At 43.1% G+C, this 24,541-nt stretch overlaps 2 protein-coding genes across 7 annotated transcripts; both read left to right on the top strand.

Moving 5' to 3' along the window:
• Positions 1-886: 886 nt before the first annotated feature.
• On the top strand, positions 887-10,363 carry gale (UDP-galactose-4-epimerase). Of its 4 annotated transcripts, none has more exons than XM_083791435.1 (11): positions 887-1,104; positions 2,661-2,812; positions 3,090-3,199; positions 4,239-4,352; positions 4,693-4,869; positions 5,274-5,387; positions 6,032-6,098; positions 6,187-6,272; positions 6,433-6,510; positions 7,837-7,951; positions 9,898-10,363. In XM_083791435.1, exons 2-11 carry the CDS (start codon positions 2,686-2,688, stop codon positions 9,960-9,962), a joined length of 1,053 nt encoding a protein of 350 aa, XP_083647561.1. In that variant the 5' UTR covers positions 887-1,104; positions 2,661-2,685; the 3' UTR covers positions 9,963-10,363. The 4 variants fall into 4 exon arrangements, with proteins under 4 accessions (XP_083647561.1, XP_083647560.1, XP_083647558.1 ...); XM_083791434.1 differs by having other exon boundaries at positions 3,087-3,199; XM_083791432.1 differs by having other exon boundaries at positions 3,084-3,199.
• Positions 10,364-11,774: 1,411 nt separating this feature from the next.
• Positions 11,775-21,607, top strand: zbtb8a (zinc finger and BTB domain containing 8A). Of its 3 annotated transcripts, none has more exons than XM_083792123.1 (6): positions 11,775-11,838; positions 15,022-15,370; positions 15,981-16,234; positions 18,653-18,996; positions 19,518-19,687; positions 19,938-21,607. In XM_083792123.1, exons 1-6 carry the CDS (start codon positions 11,786-11,788, stop codon positions 20,265-20,267), a joined length of 1,500 nt encoding a protein of 499 aa, XP_083648249.1. In that variant the 5' UTR covers positions 11,775-11,785; the 3' UTR covers positions 20,268-21,607. The 3 variants fall into 3 exon arrangements, with proteins under 3 accessions (XP_083648249.1, XP_083648250.1, XP_083648248.1); XM_083792124.1 differs by lacking the exon at positions 11,775-11,838 and adding an exon at positions 12,388-12,482 and having other exon boundaries at positions 18,665-18,996; XM_083792122.1 differs by lacking the exon at positions 11,775-11,838 and adding an exon at positions 12,388-12,482.
• The last annotated feature ends 2,934 nt before the right edge of the window (positions 21,608-24,541 follow it).

Genomic DNA, 24,541 nt, shown 5'->3' with positions numbered 1-24,541 from the left:
TTGCACTTCCTCTGGTGTTGTGGGTGTGGACTTCGTTAACATTAAGGAAGTATCTAGACAGGTACATGGGTATCTTGGTGGTGTATCGAATCTTGTGGACCAGACCCATTGCACAATGCTGTACTCTGTCGTCGACCCTAAGCCATTCCAGCCTGTCAAAGTGGGCAGGGGTGAGGTGGGTTCGGGGGGTGAGGCCAAGTAGGAGCCTGACCAGTTTGTTTTGGGAAGTCTGGAGCCTAGTTTTAAGGGCCTTTGAGGTGCTGTGGTACCAGGTAATCTCTTCTCGATCCCCCCCCCCCTCTCCCTTTAAAAAAATAATCTACAAAGCTCTGTGTAGATATTTTCAAAAAAATTCAATAAAGTGTAATATACTGTGGTTTCGTCCACAGTTAACAGTTTGGTATTGAGTTGTGCTTGGAACGTACTGTAATTCTCCAATCTGTTAATACATTCATCCATCCATTGATTGATTGATTGATTGAAATATTTATTAACAGTTTGTAGAATTTACAGTACATTTTAAGCACAAACTCAATACAAAGACTGTCAACTGTGAGTGGACGACCCAATTAAGCATTACACTTGTTTACAACAGGGTCCACATTGTTCAATTCATCAAAACATTTAAAGACGTACAAACATTTAGAGACATACAAATAGACATTTCTATGTAGCTAAAGAACAGAACAGGAATTCATCATATGGGAAGCAAAAAAGGGAAAATCCAATCAATCAATCAATCAATCAATCAATCAATCAATCAATCAATCAATCAAACTAATTTGGCATAGTCGCTTCTTTTTTGGCTTTGTTATCTGGTTGCTTATTTCTTACAGCATCTGGCAACACCGGTTCCACGTCTCCTTACCAGCAGGAAGTGATAATGTTCAACACAAACTGAGCACAGCTCTGGGTGGGAGTGGGACTCTGTTAGGAGATCGATCAATCATTGATCTGATTGATAGACTGACTGACATCTTTTGAGTTGGTTTTAATTCTGATGATATTCACGTTCTCTGCGACCGCTCCTCATTCAGCTTCATCATCTGTGCCGTGAAAGAAGTAACTACACCTGTACCTGTTGTGTTGTGACGAGGACTTTGAGTGAGTATATTGTCTTCTTGACATTTTATGTGGATTGTGTTCTTCTGTGTGTGACAATGTCTGTGTTTATTGTTTAATAATCACTTATCAGATTATAGATGTTAGTAGGTGTGTGTTTTAGGTCATATTGTCATTGTGTATTATTCCCAGTTCGTTGTCATGTCATGTGATAATATTATGTTTCTGTTCAGTTTGATTATGAGCATAATAGCAGACAGTTCCCTTGAGCATTCTGCGTCTCCCTTTGCCTTGAGCTGTAAATCACAACAGAAGTATAGCTAAAGCAAATAGAACAGGTATACTTAGACCGTAGCCTACTCTCTAATACAATAAACAAAAATATAGTTATTAGTGTTGTTTTTCAACTGTATGTTCTTTCAGACCACTGCATTACCAGACTGTTTTATTCAATATTTGGGGATCTTCCAAAAGACTGTCAAAAACAATGGTGCACATTCTGTAGCCTTACAACTAAGCACAGTTTATAACATTGCTTGTATGGTAACAGTAGGTATAATGTTCTGATGTACACATAAATTACATGGGTTAAAGGATGCAGGATAGATGGGACTACTTGGGGGGTTGATGCATCGAGTATGAAGGACCCCATACCCAATGGAAACAAGCCATAGGCTTTCTTGGGCTTGAATCCTATTAGCAGACCTTGTATTGAACTGTACATTTCTGTACTTTTTTTGCAAACTGTTAATAAATCAATCAATCATGGCACAGTTTGTAGAAGTGAGATGGGCAAAATTGTATTTGGAGTAGAAGTTGTTAGACAGATCATTGTGTATCGTGACAATATGAACATACATCTGTAAAACGATGACAAAATGTGAATATTGGGTTTGCATGAATATGATTTAATCATTTCTGTTGATTGATCAATATTTCTAAACACTTTTAACAAAAGTGCCATTCAGTTGAGGATTCTCAGTTGCCGTTGCCCCTCATGTCATTGTTTTTGCCTTAGCACTATTATTAAGAACAGAAATGTTACATGTAATGTTTGCAGTATTCCACTTAAATTAGCCGTAGTTATGACCAACGATTTGACTGTTTTATAGCAGGAATGTACTTTTGGTTGTAGGCCTACTATTGTAACACAAGGTCTCACAAAAGATAAAGAAGTGCAACAACAAGAAGTATTTTAGTTTCCTTCTAATTATCTACTAGTACAATAGGCAATAAAGGTTCTTTATTTATTCTGGTCTGACAGGTAAAGGGTTTACTGAAGGCGTGGTGTGGATCCATCTACTGTACGATGGACTTAGTCGGTCAAATAATACAGCATATCCTGTTCCTTTCATAGTACAGGATACAGTACTGACAGTCTATTACAGGTGTTCCCAAACTTTCACAGTTGGAAATTTGGCATCTTCCCACGACAGAAACGTAACAAAATATACACATACATACATATACATTTTAAAAAATATATTGAAAATACCTGATCTGCAAGCTCTCAACGTTGAGAGCTTGCTATTTTCACAACAATTTGAGAAAATGTCTAAAGAAAATATTGTAAAACCCTTTTTGTTGTTGTAGGACAGGTTAAAAACCAGGAACATTACTCCCATGAAAATGGCTGAGAAGGTCCTGGTCACCGGTGGAGGTGGCTACATCGGCAGTCATTGTGTTGTGGAGCTCATTGAAGCAGGCTATTGTCCAGTTGTCATGGATAACTTCAGCAACGCCATACGAGGTAAATTCCCTTATACTCTGTAGGACGATGGTGTTGGTTGCCTAAAAGAACAGGTGTGTGTGTGTGTGTGTGTGTGTGTGTGTGTGTGTGTCCCAACATTATTGTATGTAACAATGTTCTGCCTTATGCACAACTAGCTGTTTTCCTATTACAGTATCTCATCTGACTGCACTGACAGTGTTTGTCCTTTGTACAAGGCATATTTGTACTTCTGTTTATATGTGGACATAAAGTTTGTGTGTGTGTGTTCTACATCCTGTTCTTTCTGGAGGAGAAGGGGACGTACCTGAAAGCATTCGCAGGATAGAGAAGTTCCTGGACACCAGCATTGAGTTCCATGAACTAGATATGTTGGACCGGCCTGGATTAGAAAAGCTCTTTAAGAAGGTCAGAAAGGCATTATTTTATTATATACAATGCTGTATATACTGTACGATTATGATTATATGTTCTAGTTCACTTCAAATACATGAAATGACAACTGTCAATCCTTACCAAAATGACTGACAAGACTCTATTGACCATATGCAGACCGCATCCATCTTGCCAGCAAGGTGCTAACTAGGTGCAACTTCCCATTAACACTTAACAGTCCATTCATCCAAACAGAAAAGTCCTATCTAATTGTATTAAACAACAACTCAAACTCATCAACATTGCAGCTGTACAAAAATATTTAATTAACCTCTTCTATCTGCAAATAAAATAAAATTCCACCGTATACATGTTATGATGAGCTACTTCCTGTCAAGTAATTCCTTGCAGATGATTTATTTTCTAAGTATCTGAGTTTAGAAGCGCTTGTTGGATCTCACTCAATGGCCCTGCGTACCACCTGTTTTGAATTTGCACATGATGCAGTAGGCAGCCAGGACGTAGCTTTTCTGATAAAGCAACGCATTGGAAAGCCAGAGGTTTCCTGGTTGACACTGGATTGGATTGGTGCACTGGAAGTGCAATTATCTCTCTCCGTCAAGAGAGGGAGACAGTATTTACTAAAACCTAGCCTTTATAGCTTTGAGTAATTTGCTATTTGCTCTCATTTGCTTAAAAAAAATAAGAAGAAAATTTGTGTGTAGCTGCATATCAAATGTTGCGTATATCGTCACTGTCGGGCAGAAACCTCTTATCTCCATATTCTTTATTATTTATAGTATGTAAATTGTGTCAATCAAAAGTACCAGAAAGCAGCTCAAAACACTGCATGAAGCGATGCCTTTTGAGCTTGTAGATCTGCTACTTTTGAATTTGAATCCTGAAAAAGTAACAGATTTAGACATGAGGTTTCCACCTGACAGAGACCATTATTATACTGTATAATGATACTGTTCCCCCCCCCCACACACACACACATAGTGAGTGAATTGCATGTTGTGAATACAACTCTCCATTGTGTTCAATCGATGTGTGTCTCGCTGCTTCACAGCATTCGTTCAGCGCCGTGATGCACTTTGCCGGTCTGAAGGCCGTCGGGGAGTCTGTGGAGAAGCCACTGCACTATTATCACGTCAACCTCACCGGCACCATCAACCTGCTGCAGGTCAGTGTCTGCCTGCCTGAAGTGGACATCATGCACACAGAAGCTTTCCTTGTTTTTCTCAAAGCATGACAACTTGTGTATTGTGTGTGTGTGTGTGTGTGTGTGTGTGTGTGTGTGTGTGGTTGTATGCTAATGAATTGGTACTGCAACATTGGTAACCACTAATGTGTGAGTGTGTAGACAGTGCAGTCTGCAGTTACCCGGAAACTCACAAAGGCTGTGTTACTGCCAAGTTGTGTGTGTGTGTGTGTGTGTGTGCGTGTCTGCTTTAGACTACTTACTGTATGTCAGCGGCTGCTGATTGTGCGCATTTGTGTGGCATGTGCACGTGTCCTCCCAGGTCATGCAGGCTCATGGCGTGCACAATCTGGTGTTCAGCAGCTCGGCCACGGTGTACGGAGACCCGCAGCGCCTCCCCATCGACGAGCAGCACCCGGTGGGCGGCTGCACCAACCCCTACGGCAAGACCAAGTACTTCATCGAGGAGATGGTGGTCGACCTGTGCAAGGCTGAAAAGGTGCCGCGTTTTTCTGCCAACACAACGCGGAGCGTGTTTGCGTGCATGCTAATCCCCCCCCCCCCCCCGATTACTGACCGCGAATAGTCAGGTTTATGGCGATCGTTTGAAGTGTTGCGATTGCATTAACCCATTAAGACCTGAGGCTGATTCTGCAAATCCTAACATTTTTCTAAAACAGAACGTACCGGTATGCTTCTATATATATGTGTAATATATATTGGTGGTACTACCACCAACTCCCATCTCAAAATATCTTGTGCCAGGGACCCTCCCAGAAGCAAAGATTTTAGTTACTGTATAATTTTTTTTACTGTGTATTGATTCCATTGTTTATAACGACACAATGTAGTATAGTATAAGTGGCAGAAATCCATGACTTAATTTTCCCTGTGTGGAAGCAGAACTGGAATGCAGTGCTGCTACGCTATTTCAACCCCATTGGAGCTCATGCCTCGGGCCAAATAGGAGAAGATCCACAGGGAATCCCCAACAACCTCCTGCCATATGTATCCCAGGTACATTCGTTCGTTTGTACAGCCTCCATGTCTTGGTCCTAAGATTGTGGTGTGTCTCCTTGATTTAGTATGTTTTAAAAATTAATTCTTGTAGGAAAGAACTTTCGCACACCTAGAAGTCAGGCGTCTGCACAGGTGCCTAGGCCAGTGGACATCAATGAAAGGAATAGAATGCACCCGCACACTGTATATTTGCTCAGTACAAGAGCATTTTTCTTTTTAATGCATTAAAAAGAATAATACTCTTGTACTGAGCAAATATGCAGTGTGCGGGTGCATTCTATTCATTTCAAATTAATACTTACCATCCTGTTACAAAAACGCTTAATGTCAGCAATGATTGAAAGCAAAATATACAAATTGTGCCACAAGGTCTTTAAATTAAATTAAATGGACAAAGAAAACCCAATCAAGTTCAGACAGAAGAAGGTTTTGTGCAGTAGCCATGTTCCATGCAGGCAGGAACAACAGAGTTCAGTTCTGGGACGGGGACAGCAGGCCATTATCAAAATGTAATTATCAAAAAAGTAACGCGTGTCTTTCACTTTATATGGTTAGGGTATGTTTTATCAAGTACCATATGTTGACTGCAGACTGTAAAGAGCAAGTAAATCAAACACTGAATGTCTGAATTATTTACTTAGGTTGCCATCGGAAGAAGAAAGCATCTCAATGTATTTGGGAATGACTACGACACAATTGACGGAACAGGTAATGCTCCTACTTATCATCATTTTATTTATTTATATTTTACTACTGTAGCACTCTGCATTAATAACATTTTGTTCTCTTTGACTAGGGGTGAGAGATTATATACATGTTGTAGATCTGGCTAAAGGACACATAGCTGCTCTCAAGAAGCTGAAGGACAACTGTGGCTGCAAAGTATGTATACATATATTCACTTGAGTACTTTTAAACCGCCTTCAATGTTTAGTTCCCCGTTTGGCTTCTCTCACAGAGCATTCTCTCATTCATTGCCTGCATTTGTGTGTCCAATCCATGCAGTATATTATGACACGTGTGTGTGTGTGTGTGTTTTTAGGCATACAACCTGGGAACAGGGACAGGCTATTCTGTGCTGCAGATGGTCAAAGCCATGGAGAAAGCCTCGGGGAAGGAGGTGAGTGACAGTTGGGCTATGTGACAGTAATGCCCGATTTAAACTTGGTTGCGTGCCGTGGCTCGTCCCGAAAATAACCGCTCACAGCTTGTAGATCTGCTATTGTCGGTGTGCGGCACTGGCACATGACTAAGTGTAAATCACCCTAAATGAGTGGTTTGGCAGTGGGACATCGGTAGGTTGTGTGTAGATCATAATGCTTTCTTCGCTGTTCTCTGGGGACAATTACAATTTAGGCATTTAGCAGACGCTCTTAATCCAGAGCGACAAGAACTAAAACATGACAATACATCAAAAATAGTCATCACGTAACCTAATGAAACTATGTGTATACAGTGAGTCACTGCCCAAAAGGCTCTGCAGGTTATTCCATCCCTCTTTTTCCCATTCCAAGTGCATTTGTCTTAAGTTATAATTCTATAAGGCTATTCCAAAGCCCCCTCAGGTACATATATAAACTATTTACAGCAATGGTATAATAATGTTTTTGGTGGGTAGATCTTGTTGCGCTGTTCATTTTGAGCTGACCAGACTTGCAAGATATGGGGGTGCCATACCTTTGGTTGCTTAGAAAGCCAGCGTCAGAGGATTGGAACTCAGTGCGGGCCGCGACCGGGATCATTTTGGGGGACCAACCCCAAAATGTTGTGGGGACCCACCTGAGGGTCCCGACCCACAGGTTGAGAACCACTGTCTTAGAGTGTAAAAACTGACCCTTAATGGTCAGGTTGACAGAATCAAAAGGACTGATCAATGATCCCAGATCAGTATATTGTGGCCATCATCAGAAAATCTGGTCCTGGTTTCTGAATGCAACCTCATTTGGGGAGAAAATAGTCAAGAATATTGCAGAACATTATATGTATCAGGACATTACCACTTACAACCTTTTAACCAAGTCAATTCATATCTTAACAAAGACCTTTTTATTACCTCAAAAAGGAAAAAGCCTGATAGAATTACTGATTCAAAAGTAATCAACAAACTACTATAAAAACTCGTCAAACATTGGCCAAATAATATAAGAAAGTTTTGAAAATAGCCGATCTACAAGCTTCTACAAGGTCACACGCTCATGCCTTGCAGATCTGCTATTTTAACAATATTTAGCCTTGGAACCGGTCATGGCCTGAAAAGGTTGAGAACCACTGAAATAAGGGATAAATCATTAATGAGGTGCTTACTTTGTATCCTATGACTTGAGAGACTAATTAAACTACACTGGCTCTGATCCAGAAACATTCTCTCTAGACTAGTATTTTTAGCTAAGTGGGCTACATGAGTCTGTCACATTTAGCTTTGTCCTGCTGAACGTGTGTCCATTAGGTCAACTACCAGGTCGCCCCTCGGAGAGAAGGGGATGTCGCCGCCTGCTATGCAGACCCTTGCCTGGCTGAGAAGGAGCTGGGATGGAAGGCCGACTTTGGCCTGGAAAGAATGTGTAAGGAGACACGTGTGTGTGTGTGTGTTTGTGTGTGTGCGCACGTGTATACCTTTTGTGTCCGTAAGTCTTCAGAAAATGTGCATAAAGACGGCCGAAATGAACACAAGAATGGACGGAAGTATCCGTTCAGGTTTTTTTGTGTGATAAGTCTCATGATGTTTGGCTTGGGTTGAGTCTATGCGTATCAGGTGGCCACTGTGAAGGCAGTGGGCTTGGTGGTCAAACAATCTGGTCTTTTATAAAAAAAGGCTTAGTTCAATTGAAGGATTACATTTGGAAAATAGTGGCCTGTATTAAGAATGTTTTGTTAGAAAGCCTTTCCCTTGAAGAGAAAACAAGACATGGAGCCTAATTAATTACTAATCATGTGCTCCCTGTCCAATCAAAACTAGGTGTGCGTTTTGTGAACAAATCTCTCAAGATTAATTCAGACACCATTCAGACCATTGTTAGCCTTCTGAATTGTCCCTGACTGACTCTTTCTGCCTTGTTCCTCCCTGGTTCCGCCAACGTTTTTGGAGAAAAATAAACATGACTTTATAAAAATAACCTTCGGAATCTATGGAATATCAATACGAAGCAACTGAAAATCATATTATTTAAATTGTAGTGGATGAAGAGAAAGCATGTGGTTTACCTTTGCAGTGAGGGACGGAAGGACTAATGCCACACAGAGGGTGTCAAGTCTCACACAGTAATTGTGTGTGTGTGAGAGTGATTATTCTTTTTTGACAGATATGATGACATTCAAACCATTCATAATAAAGTGCCGGCAGAATTTGCAGCATTCAGTGGCGACACCAGCAGGTTTTATTCCAGGAGCTTGACTATTAATTGGGGGGTGCAGAGTGCAGACCTGTGGATATAATTATACCATGACCAAATGCAATCGGGTGTGATGCCAAAAAGCTTGTATGCATGGCATGCCATCTGAACTCTCATGCGCACACCATACATACACTAGCATCTTATGGCTTGTGTGGGTGGGTGTGTATGTATATATGCATACTCCTTATTTCTATTTATACTTCATTGCCTATTTTTCTATTTATTTTCTATTTATTATATACTACTGTACATACTGTACATTCAACAAACAAGTGTATTTATTCCCATTACTGCATTACTGTATTGCACTCTGGTTAGACGCCACTATTCATTTCATTGTCAAAGTATTTGTATACTATGTGCAGTGACAATACATTTAATCTAATCTAATAATCTAATGTGCGTAAAAATTTGACCTGCTGCATGTGAGTTCCATGTTCAGCTACAGTTCATGAAGCTATATTGGCTATTTTCTGCAAATGTTTTCCCCACAAAACAGAAAATACACTAGCATAGAGCCCTGCCGGACTCCGCTCAACCTTGTGGGGTTTAAGTGGTTATTGGGAGATTACAAGGCAGTTGCACTGGTCACAATTATGAAGATATATAGTCTGTGGAACTCACACGCACATTTCTGGTGGTGAAAGAACGTCATGATCGATCTGACAAGACTGCTAAGGAGATGACGCCTGATGCAGCAGCTTAAGCAATTAACAGTGATTTGGGCTTTCCAACCGTGTATTACGCACAGAGCAAATTCCATGCAGGTGTCACACGCAGGGCTGTACACAACATAATCAGACTCACTCACACTCGCTCAAAACATCACATGAATAGTCAGTCAGTCTTGCTGGGCCCACATCAGATGAACTATCCAGATTACATATGTTATGCACATAATGAATACAGTACATAGTAGCGCCGCCACTCTGACAGCATTGTTTCCAAAAGAAAAAAAAAAAAACGTTTTGATCAGCCCACATGTGTTACCGTTGATTGGTGTCTCACTTAATCTTATTTGATTTCAGCATTTATATGATTCAACTCCGAAATGGTAATATCTCATTTGACATGGCGAAATGTTTTCTTATAATGTACTTGTCGTGTCGTTGTAGGTGAGGATGTGTGGCGATGGCAATCCCAAAACCCCAATGGATTTAACAACGGCATCATCTCTTGATGAAATGCCAGCTTCATCAAGTAGAATTTAAGTCTTCAAGTTGAAAATGTCTTTCTCCAGTTCAACAGACCAAAACAAACGATACCGTTGTTTTTTCTTTTCCATTTTCACATGGAACCTCAAGAAAAACTGAATGCTTTTTACTACTTTAATGTCTTAATATTATCTTGATTCCAGTATGATTGTTAGCTACCTTAAAGGGACACTTTTTACAAAAATAATATGTTAATGACGTTTAGAAGATATAGAACACTTTCCTGGGGGTCTTTATGTGTCTAATATGTGGTTTTAGATATTTTAGATTTTAGCAGTGAGCCCAGTGTCTCTGTCATGGACACTGGCCTCACTTACTTCCTGGACTACAATGTCTTACTGAGACAACATGTAGTTCAGGAAGTAAGTGAGCCAGTTGCTCAGTGGCGTTTTGAAGCACGCGGAAGAAGCGGAAGTAGACCACTTCCGCTTTTCCCCCAGATTTGGACACCAAAATTTGGTGTCCAAAATGCGGAAGTGCGAACGAGCGCTCAATGTTAAAGCCCAGATGCACGTTGTTTCCTCGTCATAAATCCACGGGTCCGCCTGCAGTCCCCGCTCTTACCACTAGGGCCGAGCGCTTCAACGTTGGAGAGCCTCCCTGGGGGCTTGCATCAGAGACAGTCTAGTCTCACTGCTAAAATCTTCTAAAGTATCTAAAACCACATATTACACACATAAAGACCCCCAGGAATGTGTTCTAAATCTTCTAAACGTCATTAACATATATCTTTTTGCCATAATTGTGAAGTTTCCCTTTAACGTAGAGATAAACAGGAAAACGAATGTCTCAGTCTTGTCTTTTCAGTGTCGGTCATTGCACATTTGTTGTTTTATGACATGTGAATGTGTTAGGAACTCAGAAGGGAACAATATAAATATTTTCTAATGTAATAAATGCACAACAATTATTAAATGTGTAATCATTTGTCATTTGTTTTTGACTTTTTCCAGAAATTAATGGCGACCGTAGATTTTACAGTTTACTATGAACCTGAATCTCCCGTCAGTCAGTCTGTCAGTTATGCCTCGTGACACGCTCCATATTTGGCCAATACAGAATTCATTCCATATGTTGATCTGACCTCGCCAAACCCTGTACACTCAAGACACGCTCCATATGGCCAATACAGAATTCATTCCATGTTGTTCTGACCTCATGTGTACACTTAGATCTCCATATATGGAGCTTACCTGTTATGACATTCCATAAGTTGATCTGACCATCAAACCCTGTACACTCAAGACATGCTCCATATATGGCCAGTACAGAATTCATTCCATATGTTGATCTGACCTCATCAAACGCCTAGATCTCCATATAGAGCGTAGCAGTCCTGCCCCCTTTCATGACGACGACAGGCCAGGAAACAAACACAATTTTTTGGGACAAACAAATAATTAGAAGAAAAAGGGGCAGGGTACAACACTTTTTGTTTTTATTTTTTTCTAATTATTTGTTTGCCCCCAAAAAATGTCATGAGTTTTTGCTTTAAATAAATACCTTCTGAAATGTCTATGGGAAAAGATGCATGGGAAATGCTTTTTCCGGGCCTGTCGTCATCATGAAAGGTTCTGACATCACAATGATGACTCGACCAGCTTGGCTGAATGACATTCCATTGGAAAGACTGAGTCAACTTACATGACTATCAATGTTACAACACAACTTGACCAGCTCAACGCGACCTCGCCCTTTAGGGCGAGGTTCGCTCTCACCTTCAGGGCGTCTTACTGGTAAATTACATGAAATTTGAGTCGTTTTAGATAGACAGACCGCTGTGTGGAAAATGCAGGTGCAGTGCCAACAGCAGTATATGCATGAAATACAGGATGGATTCAGGTAAGCTTGTTGATTGATAGTTCACAAAAAGTACATTGGTACGATTATACAATGATGCTAAAAGCATAACACAAAGTACTTGTATTCAATTAATCAAGACTAGAGTAGGGTGTTCTTATTGGATTTAAATCCTTAGCAGACCTTGTATTGAAGTTGAACTGTGGCCCTGTGCTTTTTGCAAACTGTTCAAGTATTCAATCAATCAAGGTAAGACTAGACATAAAACACTATTTAAAAAAACTTTACAGTTAGATCCTAGTAATCTGCACAGGGTCAGAGTGAATGTATATTCTCATATTCTCTCAGATATAAGTACTCTAATGTACAATCTACCAGGGCAGTGTATATGCATGAATGGACTTGTCTACATTGGAGGCACACTAGGGCTTTAAATGGCTCCTTGGCCCTGGGGCACCCAGTTCAACACCCACGTCAGCATAGTCGTATTTTCGGTCTAAACGGGTTCGGTTTAGGGCTGAAGCAGGAAGTGCATGACTGCGAACTGTGTACGGAAAAAAGGAGAGAAAAGGGGGGTGGAGTGGAGAGAGAGATTATTATATGAAAATACTTTGCACAGCACAAATATAAAAGATGGATTTGGGGACGAGTAGACTGTACCGGGCGCCGGGTGAACCAGGTCACCAGTGAGTATTGATAACGTTTGTCTGTCACGGGGAATGGGATCGAGGAGCTGTATGTGTGTTGTATGAGGAAGGAGTGGGGGAGAGAGAGCGGAGTTGCTTTAGGGCGTAAGCGGGTCCTCGGCAGACAGCATGCCCGACAGAGGAGGCGCTGGGTCCCGCAGCGGGCAGGCGAGGCGGTCGCTGCTGTCCCTTTGTGCTCCGGAGCTCCGCTGGGTGCGTGTGGGGGCTTCTTTTTTTTTTCTTTTTCTTTTTTCAGGGAACGGGCGTTGGATCGTCGTAACTCGTGCACAGCACACACACAGCGCAACGCACGTATTGGACGTGTGTTGTTACAGTTTTCATTGTGTCTTCATGGTTGGTTCTATTGTGTGGAGCTGGCTGCTGTGTGGGTCTTTAAAGTGGGCGTTCTCTTTAGGATCTCTGCTGCTGCCTGGCTGCTGCTGCCCGCTTTTAGACACAGTAGGCTACACTGTACACTGCTGCTGGACTGCAGTGAAGGTCTGGATGAGATGAATAATATGGCTGAATTTATGACCAAAAGAACCACCACCAGGAACAGGGCAGATGAGATCTGAGTCCTCCTACTGCGTCCTCTTGCGGGTGTTCAGGCTGAATGATGATCGCACAATCTCGGGCGTTTGGGGCATTCGTTTTATTCAAAGAAAAATAAATCAACATAATATACATATGGATGGATATTAATGCCGAATAGTATCTTGAAAAAACTACTCCTACACTGTAGTATCACGCCTGAATTATACTTTGATTTAGCCTGCTGAACTGTCCTGATACTGATTTAAATACGAAAAGTGGCGACCTACAGGCTCCACAAGCATTGACAACCCTATGCGGCGTGAACTTGTAGATCGTCTTTTTTGTGGGTGTGCGAGACTATATATGTCATTATGTGCAACAACCGTGAAATCAGTTTGACACTAAACTGTCTGTTGGTGTGCGGCAGAATATAGAAATGTTCACTTTTAGGATATTTTGATTATTTGATCGCATTATTTGATATTGACGGATTATTTGATCACATTTCTTTGTCTGTCTTTGCCTTTGGATTTATTTAAAATTAAATGCTTCATTCTCCATCTTCACTGGCCTGGGTATAGCCTACATAGGAGGGGTTTGTGTGTCACCCCATGTCGTCTTTAGCGGAGTCACTTTGTCACCCGATGTTCTGTTTTGACTCGGGTGTTGCCTCGCAGCCCATTAGGGGTAGAGATTGATTGAAGGCTCATCCAGCCAGTCACAGCGCGGAATGCGTTTACTAGTGGTGGTGTCCTACTGTAGTGTAGATTAGAAACAAAGACAGCGGGGTGTCACAAGACCAGTGTAACACTGCAGACTGCAGTCAGTGGGGGAATGTGAATAGAGATGTCAGGAAGAGTGGGCCACCTCAATGTGAAATAGGCAATTTAAAAATGTCCTATTATGCGGAGAAACGACTAGACGGTGAGCTTTCGAAAAAGTACAGTAGGGCTATATAGGCCTACCTGATTTGAACATGCACGGTATTGATTTAATTTTTATTTCACTGTAGAAAGGGTCAATAGAAAATTACAGTTCCAGGGGGTCCCCAGCAAAATGTGTTGATATAGGCTACAGCAATGTGGTTAAAATGATTGTGATGCTGTAACAGCATCACAATCATTTTAACCACTTTATCCATATTTTATATCCAGCTTGTACATATGCCGACTGCAGTGCTGAGCTTGATCAACTCATATATCTTTTTTCTTTCTTTTTTACATAGATATTCTCTTCTGTGGGTCTGTGTTCCAAAAACCTTTCAAAAGTGGATCTGTGGCCTACATACAATATGCAATATTGCAGTATTTACAATACAATTTGGGGGTCCTCGGCACAAAAAGGTTTGAGAAACAGTGATTTAAAATAATGAAAGTAATCGATAGATTAATTGGTATGACAATATTCGATAGTTGCAGCCCTATACATGACATTAGCCTCGCGTAGCGATTCTAATATCACTGTGGCAATATGCATTGCAAAGGCAGATGAAGGCTGGCTATGTGAGGCTAACAAAACAAGACATAGTAGTCCTACATGCAGGGGTGGAAAGTAACTAAGTATATGTACTCAAATATGTACAATTATGAGGTATTTTGTATGTTACTTGAGTATTTCCAATTTCCAATACTTCTACTCCACTACATCTCAGAGGCAAATATTGTACTTTTACTCCACTACAATTATTTTCAAACTTAAGATTTATTATTACAATATATATATATATATATACTAATCACTTCAGCCCTATACATTTCAGCCATTTGATAATAGCTCACAATGCGCTGCGATGTTTAGCATTGTGAGCTTGTAGATCTGCTATTTTATACATTTATATATAAGATTTTTATACATTGGGACATTCTGCATAATGAGGTGGTGTTTTTGTAGGCCTACTTTTACTCAAGTAGGCTACAATTTGAATTCCGGGCTTTTACTTGTAACAGAGTATTGCTATACGTTTTCCACCGCTGCTTACATGTTGTCGTTATGGTTTGCGTTGCAGGCAGGCTCAGCGGTGGTTCAACACGTCTGACATCACGGCGGCGCACCAGAACAGCCTGCTGAAGCAGCTGAACCAGCAGCGCCACCAGGAGCGCTTCTGCGACTGCAGCGTGCTGGTGGAGGGCACGCTGTTCCGCGCGCACCGCAACGTGCTGTTCGCCAGCAGCGGCTACTTCCGCATGCTGCTGTCCAGCGAGCAGGGGGGGACGGGGGCCGAGGGGGGGCTGGCCGACCACCACCACGCGGCCGCCACCGCCACCTTCGACGCCTTCAGCCCCGAGACGTTCGCCGTCATCCTGGACTTCATCTACTCGGGCCAGCTGGAGCTCTCGGGCCACAACGTGATCGAGGTTTGGTTTGGTTCGGTTTTGTTTGTTTATTCAATGTGTACAAAAGATGCATATCTAAAGATAAGAAACGATCAAGTTACCGTGCAAGAAAAGGAAGAAAGCACATCCTATTCGGAATCCTTTTCCTTAAGCACTTACTGCCAAGGACGGCCCTGGATGTCATACCAAATCCAACACTTGACTGTTATGGACCTCCCCGGACATCAATGGCGTGTTTTCAGTTATTGCGCTAGAGGGCACTCTACGCCAACATATAAATGATGCTAGGTTGCTAAGGGACGGATACAACCGGAAATGAACCAGAAGTAAAAACAATTTTACTCTGTCCGCCTCCACGTTATCAGATTTAGAAAAAAATACATTTATCTGGTATTCTTTTCGTTTTTGGTCAAAACAAGCTATATTCAAAGGCTCATAACTAATGAACCGATGAACGCGTTTACAAAATGTATTTTCCGGTTGAAAGAAAAGATGATTGTCCGCCCCTCCTTTGTTTCCACCCTGGACCCTGTGGGTCGACAAAATAAGCTAAAAACACTCAAAAATGTAATGATTATGAGGGTAGTATGATGGTTAAAGTTAAAGTAATGTCTTTTGCCGTGTCGAGCAGGTGATGTCCGCGGCCAGCTACCTGCAGATGAACAACGTCATCAGCTACTGTAAGAACTTCATCAAGTCTTCGTTGGACATCAGCGTCAAGGAGGAAGAGGAGGAGCGATGCGTCAGCCTGCCCGAGTTGTGCGGCTTCAGCTCACCCCCCGGTGGCGACGTGGAAGACGACGCGTCGGACCAGCAGCAACAGCGGGCTCCGTGTCCCTCCGTCAGCCCCCCGCCCGCGCTCTGGACGCACGACAACAGCAGCAGGTAGCTTCTGTCAATAGACCTTTTTGAGGGGCGCTAGCCCCTCCTATATTCAGCTATTAGTGTAGATCTTCGTCTCACACAAACTAATTAAATTCCCATTGACAATGAATGGAGGAGGGGGCACGGTGGCACAGTCGGTAGTGCTGTCGCCTCACAGCTAGAAGGTCCTGGGTTCAATTCCCGCTGGGGACGCTGTGGGCGCTGGGGGGCGTGTTCCCTCCTCCGCGTCATCAGTGCCCATACCCGAGGTGGGGTTGGCGAAAGGGCCCTTCTGTGTGGAGTTTGCATGTTCTCCCCGTGTCCCCTAGGGCAGAGGTTCCCAACCACTGGTACTAGTACCACTAGTGGTACTTGAGCCCCCCTCTGGTGGTACACAGCGCCCAAAAAGGAGAAAAAAAATGACTAAAGTGGAATGAAATATATATATTTCTACAGGTTTACTATTGGCTGAAATAAGCATGACAGCACACCTAATGTAGCCGTTTATAAAATATTTGAGAACAGAATAATCACATTAGAAATATAATCAGTTGTGCTGATTTGTGATTAGACAGAGTTTTGTCAGAGCAGCAGCATTATTGGCTTAGGAATGCAACAAAAGGCCCAGGCCGTAGCGTAACGGTCTGGGCACCGGACTGGTAATCCAGTCGCAGTGTGCCGCGGGTTCGACTCCCGGACCCGACACGGCCTTTACTGCATGTCACCCCCCCATCTCTCTCCCGTTTCCTGTCAGCCTACTGTCTGTCCCTTCAAAAAATCAATAAAAGGCGTAAGCCGCAAAAAAATATCTTAAAAAAAAAAAAGGAATGCAACAAAAAGTGCAGGTATATGCTCCTGTATCAGTTATGGTGGTACTTGGAGAGCCAAATATTTTCTGAGGTGGTACTTTAGTATAAACCAATATATAAACCAATGCCCTAGGGTAGGTACCCTCACAAAAACATGCAGTAATCCTGGTCTCTAAAACTACCTCCTCCTGGCCAGCCGGGGCGCCTGATGGAGGGGAAAGGAACTGGTCGGAATAACGTGTCCCTCCACGCGCTACGTCCGGCCAGGGAAATTCCCCCTGTCAGGTGAAAAGAAGCAGCTTGGACTCCTCATGCATAGAAGGAGGCATGAGGTCAGTCCGCTGCCCCCCCAGGTTGGCAGAGGAAGTGTAGCGCACAGGATTACATTAGATAATTGGCACTGGGTGAAAAAACGATGGGTTGCAAAATCGTGGGATAAAAAATATTAGAAAAAAGAAAAAGACAATGAATGGAGAATTTACGTCATATATGTGTCTGAGCACATCGGCTATTTTCGTCCTACACAAACATTAAATTCCCATTGACAACGAATGGACAATTTTACTGTCTGAGCAAATAGACATGTTGCGTCATGATGATGTACGATGATCACTTGTTTTTGGTCCAATCTGTATGGTAGATGCATACAAACTGTATGTTAAAGGGACACTACTGTATGTGGTTTTAGATGTTTTAGATTGTAGCAGTGAGCCCAGTGTCTCTGATGTCATGGACACTGGCCTCACTTACTTCCTGGACTACAATGTCTTACTGAGACAACATGTAGTCCAGGAAGTAAGTGAGCCCAGTGTCCATGACGTCAGAGACACTGGGCTCACTGCTACAATCTAAAATATCTAAAACCACATATTACAGACATAAAGCCCCCAGGAAAGTGTTCTAAAGCTCCTAAAGCTCCTTATATATATATATTTCTTTTTAGCAAAAAGGGTGAAGTGTCCCTTTAAGCAAGGGATAATGTATGGCTAGGGGGTCAACAAAACAAAGCCGTTCCTTCCTTACGGTAATGAAAGCATTCCAAGTTGGCACCGCAGAGCGCAACAGTCGCCTTTGATTAGGCAGCGGTCTGTTATTGAGCGGAGTGTCATTATCAAGAAATAACACACCACTGAATTCAGCGATTTAACCAATCAGAATCAAGCATTCAACCAAGCCGTGTAATAATACAATATAACATATACAAGTGGGTGGGATGGTTGTATTTTGTCTAACCTGCTCTTCTATTGAGATATTTAGATCATGTCAAAGGTCATGTCTAACCTAGACACAGGATCTGACACAAAGTTTGACCTGATGGTCAAGATTCAATGTATCCCCTTAGCAAGCAGGCAGGCTATATTAGCTCAATGGTGAACATTTCAGCACTTGCACAGGAAAACAAAGTTCCAATCCGCGTTAGAAGAGGAAAGTGACATAGTTCCAGCTTTAATGACTTTATACTTTCAACCGTTTTCAAAAAGAGTGGAAAACGACATGGTGGAAAAAAAATGACATTCCGCTTCCGTTTCATCCGACTGTTTTTATTCAGACAAACGGAAGCGTCTCGTAACGGAATTATGGAAAAAAATAAAATTTGCAATCGTGTCAATTATTCCATAATAATTGACAGGCCTCACACCAGGTCTCAGCCAGGCTTCCTGCTGAAGGATCCGGACGGGGAAGCGCCGTCGCTGGAGATGAAGGTGGAGTCCAACAGTCCCACGCACGACCTCAGCCGGGATGAGGACGACATGCACGACCCCCACGACCCCTTGTTCACGCTGCCCGGCTCGGAGCGCCGGCGAGGCAGAGGTGCCAAGAGGAGAGCGCCGCCTTACTCCTCTCGCTCCTCCGCCGCCGCCCAGCGCGAGGCGCTGGAGATCGAGGAGGCGCGGGCGCAGAAGGCCGAGAAGGCGGAGGAGCTGTACGCCACCCTGCCGACCATCCTGGGGTTCATCGGGAACTTCAACAAAGGTGAGCGGAGCGGGTTACAGGATACCGATGCTGTTGGGCAGATAAGAAACATCTTATTGAAACGTGGCACAAAGCGACGCGTTTTGGACCTTGTATGTCCAGCAGTTTTAAGGTTATCTTATTAGTATCTCCGTAGTAATTATGTCTAGCTGTTTTGTCGTCCTCACCGCCGGACCCAATCATGTACGGGTACGGTACCTCAATACCACAAATCTTGTGGTCATTCATAGCCAAGAGCTTCAATGTGGTAATTGATAGGAAGAGTTCACATTGCAGTTAAAAGATGAGCCACTAGATGGCAGTAGGGTACTTGGCTACTTGCAGTTGAGGGTACTTCCTCACCTGCAAACAGCCACCAGGATTACACCCCCCCCCCCCCCCTTGATATGACAAGCAGTTGTCATCAAGCCTTTCTTTGGTAGAATGACAGTTGAAAGTCAACCCTTCACTGAAATGTCATAGAAATAAAAAGGGATTGAGAAAAGATAAGTCAGAAGCCACTTTTATGTCGTTCTCCACAGATGCCAACCCGTCCATGCGCTTCAAGTGCCCGTTCTGTACACACACGGTGAAGAGGAAGGCGGACCTGAAGCGCCACCTGCGCTGTCACACGGGGGAGAGGCCGTACCCCTGTCAGGCCTGCAACAAACGCTTCACCCGCCTGGAGCACCTGCGTAGCCACGTGGAAACGGTAGGCTCGCCTACACACACACTTAGTAGTATAGTTCCCTCAAAATATGACTTATTTTCTATCAATTTAATACCAAGCCTTCTTGTGTAATTGATTGAAAATAAGTAATTTTTTGAGTGAACACACAAGGGTACATACCAAGACCCATAGTAAAAAACTAAAAAAACAATCATTTTGTCTACATATCTGTCCAAATCTCACTCCTTGATCCCGTTCCCTGCACCCTGCTTCCTTCCCACGCCCCCTACAGATCCACCAGGCCAGGAAGCTGGTGTGCCGGAAGTGCAAGTGTCCGGTGACGGAGGAGACGGGCCACGTGGTGTCTGAGGGGACGCGGCGCTACCGCATGTGCACGACGTGCGTCCAGGAGGTGGGCTGCGACAGCATGCCCATGGACGGCCTGGACGGGGACGGGGAGGAGGGCCCCGCGCTGCTGCTGGGCGTGGACGGCGAGGAGGAGGGGGGCGGGGACACCCAGAGGTCCTGGATGGGGACAGACGGAGACGACGACCTGGCGGAGGACTCGGGGGCCGACCTCATCATCCAGGAGGTGGACGACAGCGACGTGGAACTGCAGTGAACCTGTCCTCCTGTCCCCGTGCTGCGGGGACGCAAACATTGAGTCTGTAGGAGACAAGACGACGGGAGACGTGGCTTGTGATTGGCCGTCGTTTGACGTGGACCGTGCGCGCGCAAGGCGGCGTAGACATGACGGAGGTACAGAAACTAGTGGGGGGGATTTGCGATTCTGTCCCTGTCGGTACATAACTCGGACGGCGCTGAGTCGGCTCAAGTGAACTTGCACGGCAACTCGTTCGCTCTGCGTCTCGCCGTCTCGTGGTCTCAAGTTAGCTTGAGACGGCGCGCCTCCGTTGCGGGGAAAACAAGTGCTCCCTAACGTCTCGCCTCCTACGGAAACAGTTAATAGCTGTTGGGACGGGAACCAAAGAGCTGGGCGTGCGTGAGTGTCTGCAGGACATGCATGCCTGGGTGCCATGATTTATGCAAAATTAAATGTATGCACAAAAATGCTTAATATTGATTATGTAAATACAGATTAATAACCATGTAAATACAGCCAATTAGTCATTATTACATACAGAGGAAACGGTCAACATTGCCAGCTAAATAGAATGCTTTTTCCCCCCTGTTAAATAATTGCAGTATCAAGAGCATACTGTACATCTTGCATGCATTTTCAGTGTTTTCATTTGTTTGGATAGATGATTACGTAAGTTGCGTTTCACATGCATGTAAACACAAAGTACGTTTTGTTAAGGTGAAGCTAAACTTAAATAAAGGTGACGTTGGGGGCGTTTCAACAAATCGTCAGGTGAAAAACTGTCCAAAAAAACCTGTTACTTGTCAGGAAATGGCAAGCTCTTGTTTATACTTTTCATTGGTTCAACATTTATGAAACCCACAAGACAGACTTAACCACTTTGATTTTAACATCTTAAACCCCAGCGTCCTTGTTGTCGGGAAGGCTGCGATCTTGTCTCTCGGCTATTTTGGCTATTTTCGGTGAAAGTTTTCCGCACAATAACAGCAAAAGGAAAACATTAGTACGGAGTCCCGAGGCACTCCGGTCAGCCATATCGGTTTTTAAGTGGTTAAAATGTTTTCTAAAATAGGCTGTCTTTACTACCTTTTGCACGACACTCATGTACGACAATTACAGTAGGACAAATGTAGAAATTCAAGGTTTCCTCCTGACAGCAACGAAACTAACACCAGTATTCCGTGCCAAAATCTTTTGCTTCACAGCTGTGGGACAACTTTCTTATTTTATGATGCTCGTTTTGCATTTATTATTTATTTTATTTTGTACTATTTCCACAAGATATATATATATATTTTTATAGATTGATTTATTATTGTCTTCCACTGGCAGTGTCAGAGGGCAAGCTTAAATATGCTGTAATTACAGTCTATGAACGATAGATGGCGATGTCGGATGTAACATCGGATGGAAAAGTTGTGGCAGGCTTGTAATAAGAAATTTAATAAATTAAATAACAATTCCATTTCATATGTGTCCTTGTAACTTGCAATAGTAAAGTTTCTCTTTTTGGCCTGTGTGTGTGTGTGTGTGCGTGTGTGTCCTTTTGTTTTTAAATATACATTTCCGTGAATTAAAATCAATACAAAGCAGTTGGTGGTTTAGACAAGAAAGTATAATTGTGTGTGTGTGTGTGTGTGTGTGTGTGTGTGTGTGTGTGTGTGTGTGTGTGTGTGTGTGTGTGTGTGTGTGTGTGTGTGTGTGTGTGTGTGTGTGTGTGTGTGTGTGTGTGTGTGTGTGTGCGCGCGCACTGTGCAATTACAATGAAATGTCATTTGTAAATCTTCAATTCTGCATGTGAATTATTATGTTACATGCAGTGGTGGAAAGTACTGTACTTTTGAGGTAATTGTACTTTACTTGAGTATTTCCAATTTGAGCAGAGGCAAATATTGTACTTTTACTAGTTTGAAAATAGCCAATCTACGATGCGACACATTGTGAGCTTGTAGATCGGCTATTTTCAAAATATTTTTTTATATGAAAACTTGTGAAATGGGACATTCTGCATGATGAGTAGGTCTACTTTCTACTTTTGGTAGCCTACTTTATTAAGAAGTAAAAGGAAGTCAATTTTGAATTCTGGACTTTTACTTGTATTTCTACATTGCTGCAGTATTTATACTTTTACTTATAAGTTAAAACTGTTGGTACTTTTTCCACTACTGGTTACATGCAATAGGATCATCATGATAATATGCTCAGAAATAATAACCATATCCATCATAACAGTCCCCTCTTATTGGCTGTGTAGCTCCGCTCCATTGAACCAATGGGAGCTGAGCTACATGTGGGATGGATTTCCTGTGTGCTGGTCACGTGACTAAATACAAGCCGTATGGTAATGTCAACATCGCTGGCTGGCTGACTGTCGCTGACTGCTCCCTCTCCTGATCCTCATCTGGGACATTTAGTACTCGTGCTTCTAGTTCTACTTCTATAACACTTTCCATGAGGAGGTAAGTGGAGTGAAATAACTGTTACTTTTACAGCTTGTTTTGTTAGATCTCAGTTCGAGCCGCTGCCGTTATGTTATGTTGTGTTGTTCTTGAGTTCCAAGTTAGCAGCATTTTCTTTCTTACTCTGAGCTGAGTCATGAGCTGCTCAATAACGTTATTCGATATCTTATGATCTTATCAGGTAGAAGTTACATGGATTGCCACCTGCCCTGGGTAAACATTACATTGTTTTGACACACCGAATTTTGTGTGTGTGTGTGTGTGTGTGTGTGTCTGTGTGTGTGTGTGTGTGTGTGTGTGTCTGTCTCATGCTGGCCAATGCTGTATCATTTACGTCATATTGCATCTGACTACATCACAAAAAAAAAAAAAATGCAAAGAATTTCCATATAGCTTCTCTTTATATAATAGCACTTTTGTTCATTAGTGTCAATTGTCAAACCAAGTCTTCCTCTTTCAAGTTCACTGTCAGCTTGCCTGAGACAGAGAGCAGACACACACAGTTTCTACATTTCCTTATTCTGGTATGGCTTTACTTATTTTGTTTTTATTATTTGGGGCTTTGGCAATTGGAAACATGTTTTTCCCATGTCGAGACGACTCAGATGAGGCCCGCTCCTCGACATGATGCACACAGCATCTAACAAAAGGACCTTAGAGTGGTTGTATATTTTTGTACTATTTATATTAGTATTAGTATATTTACAGTACCTAGTCCCTCCACCCACGGGTGGCCCGACCAGTATCGGCAGAGTAGTTCTGGAGAAGCGGATTGTGTGTCTGGGTTTTCCCTAATGGGACTGATCGAGGGTAGCTACTGGGACGTAAGTCGGTATTGATCACCCCGGCTGGGTCACCCAAGTGAGGGGTGTGATGTTGGGATACATCACTGAGGATACGTCCCAGTTGCATCCTAGCGATGTTTTTTAGTTCTTAGTTCTTCTACTTATAGTGACTCATAGGAATAGACAACCGGGAATAACCGGGAATAGTCTGGTGACCACCTGAGAGATGGTTGGCAGCCGGGATGTAGACGGCACCGGGGTAAGCAGTTTGGGTTAGTGCCCCAGCCTGTCGCCGTGAGGAGGACGCCAAAAGAAACCCACGTGAGGCCTATAGGAGGGCCATTCAAGTCGCAAGTGGAGCCTGCGGCACCACCGTTACACTGCCGGTGGAGCCTGCGAAATCCACCACTCCCGAATGAAGTGTCTGGTGCTGGGAATCTGGTGCAACGCACAGGTTCTGGGCGCATCTGGTGAGAGCAGGAGAGGACCTGGTGAGGCGTAGGAGGTGCCCGGCCAGGAGTCAACCCACAGTGCCTAGTCCCTCCATGCGCCGGATGGCCCGCCCAGTACCGGAGTACCAGAGTAGTTCTGGAGAAGCGGATTGTGTGTCCCTGGTTTTTCCCTAATGGAACTGATCGAGGGTAGCTACTTGGATGTAAGTCGGGACTTGATCACCCCGGCTAGGTCACCCGAGTGAGGGGTATGAAGTTGGAATTCGGAAAGACCCCGAAACCCCGATGACCTTGGGATACATCACTGAGGATACGTCCCAGTTGCATCCTAGCGATGTTTTTTTGTTCATATAATTTTTATTGTAATTATTTACTGTTTTCTCATTATACAAAATTGAGGAGGTCAAAACCCAAGAATAGTTCTATTCTTGTATATAATTTTACAAAGCATCTTGGTTCTTGATTTCGATGAATTGAGTATGAAGGAGAAGGACCCCAATGGAAACAAGCTAATGGGCAAACTGTTAATACTGTTAAGATTAAGAATTCAATCCATCCATCTCTTACAGGACACCACTGTCGGTGCGTCTGCTGCG

The sequence above is a fragment of the Protomyctophum parallelum genome, assembly GCF_964188405.1.
Source record: "Protomyctophum parallelum genome assembly, chromosome: 20".
Classification (NCBI taxonomy): domain Eukaryota; kingdom Metazoa; phylum Chordata; class Actinopteri; order Myctophiformes; family Myctophidae; genus Protomyctophum; species Protomyctophum parallelum.
This window is presented reverse-complemented; position numbering and strand designations above follow the sequence as displayed.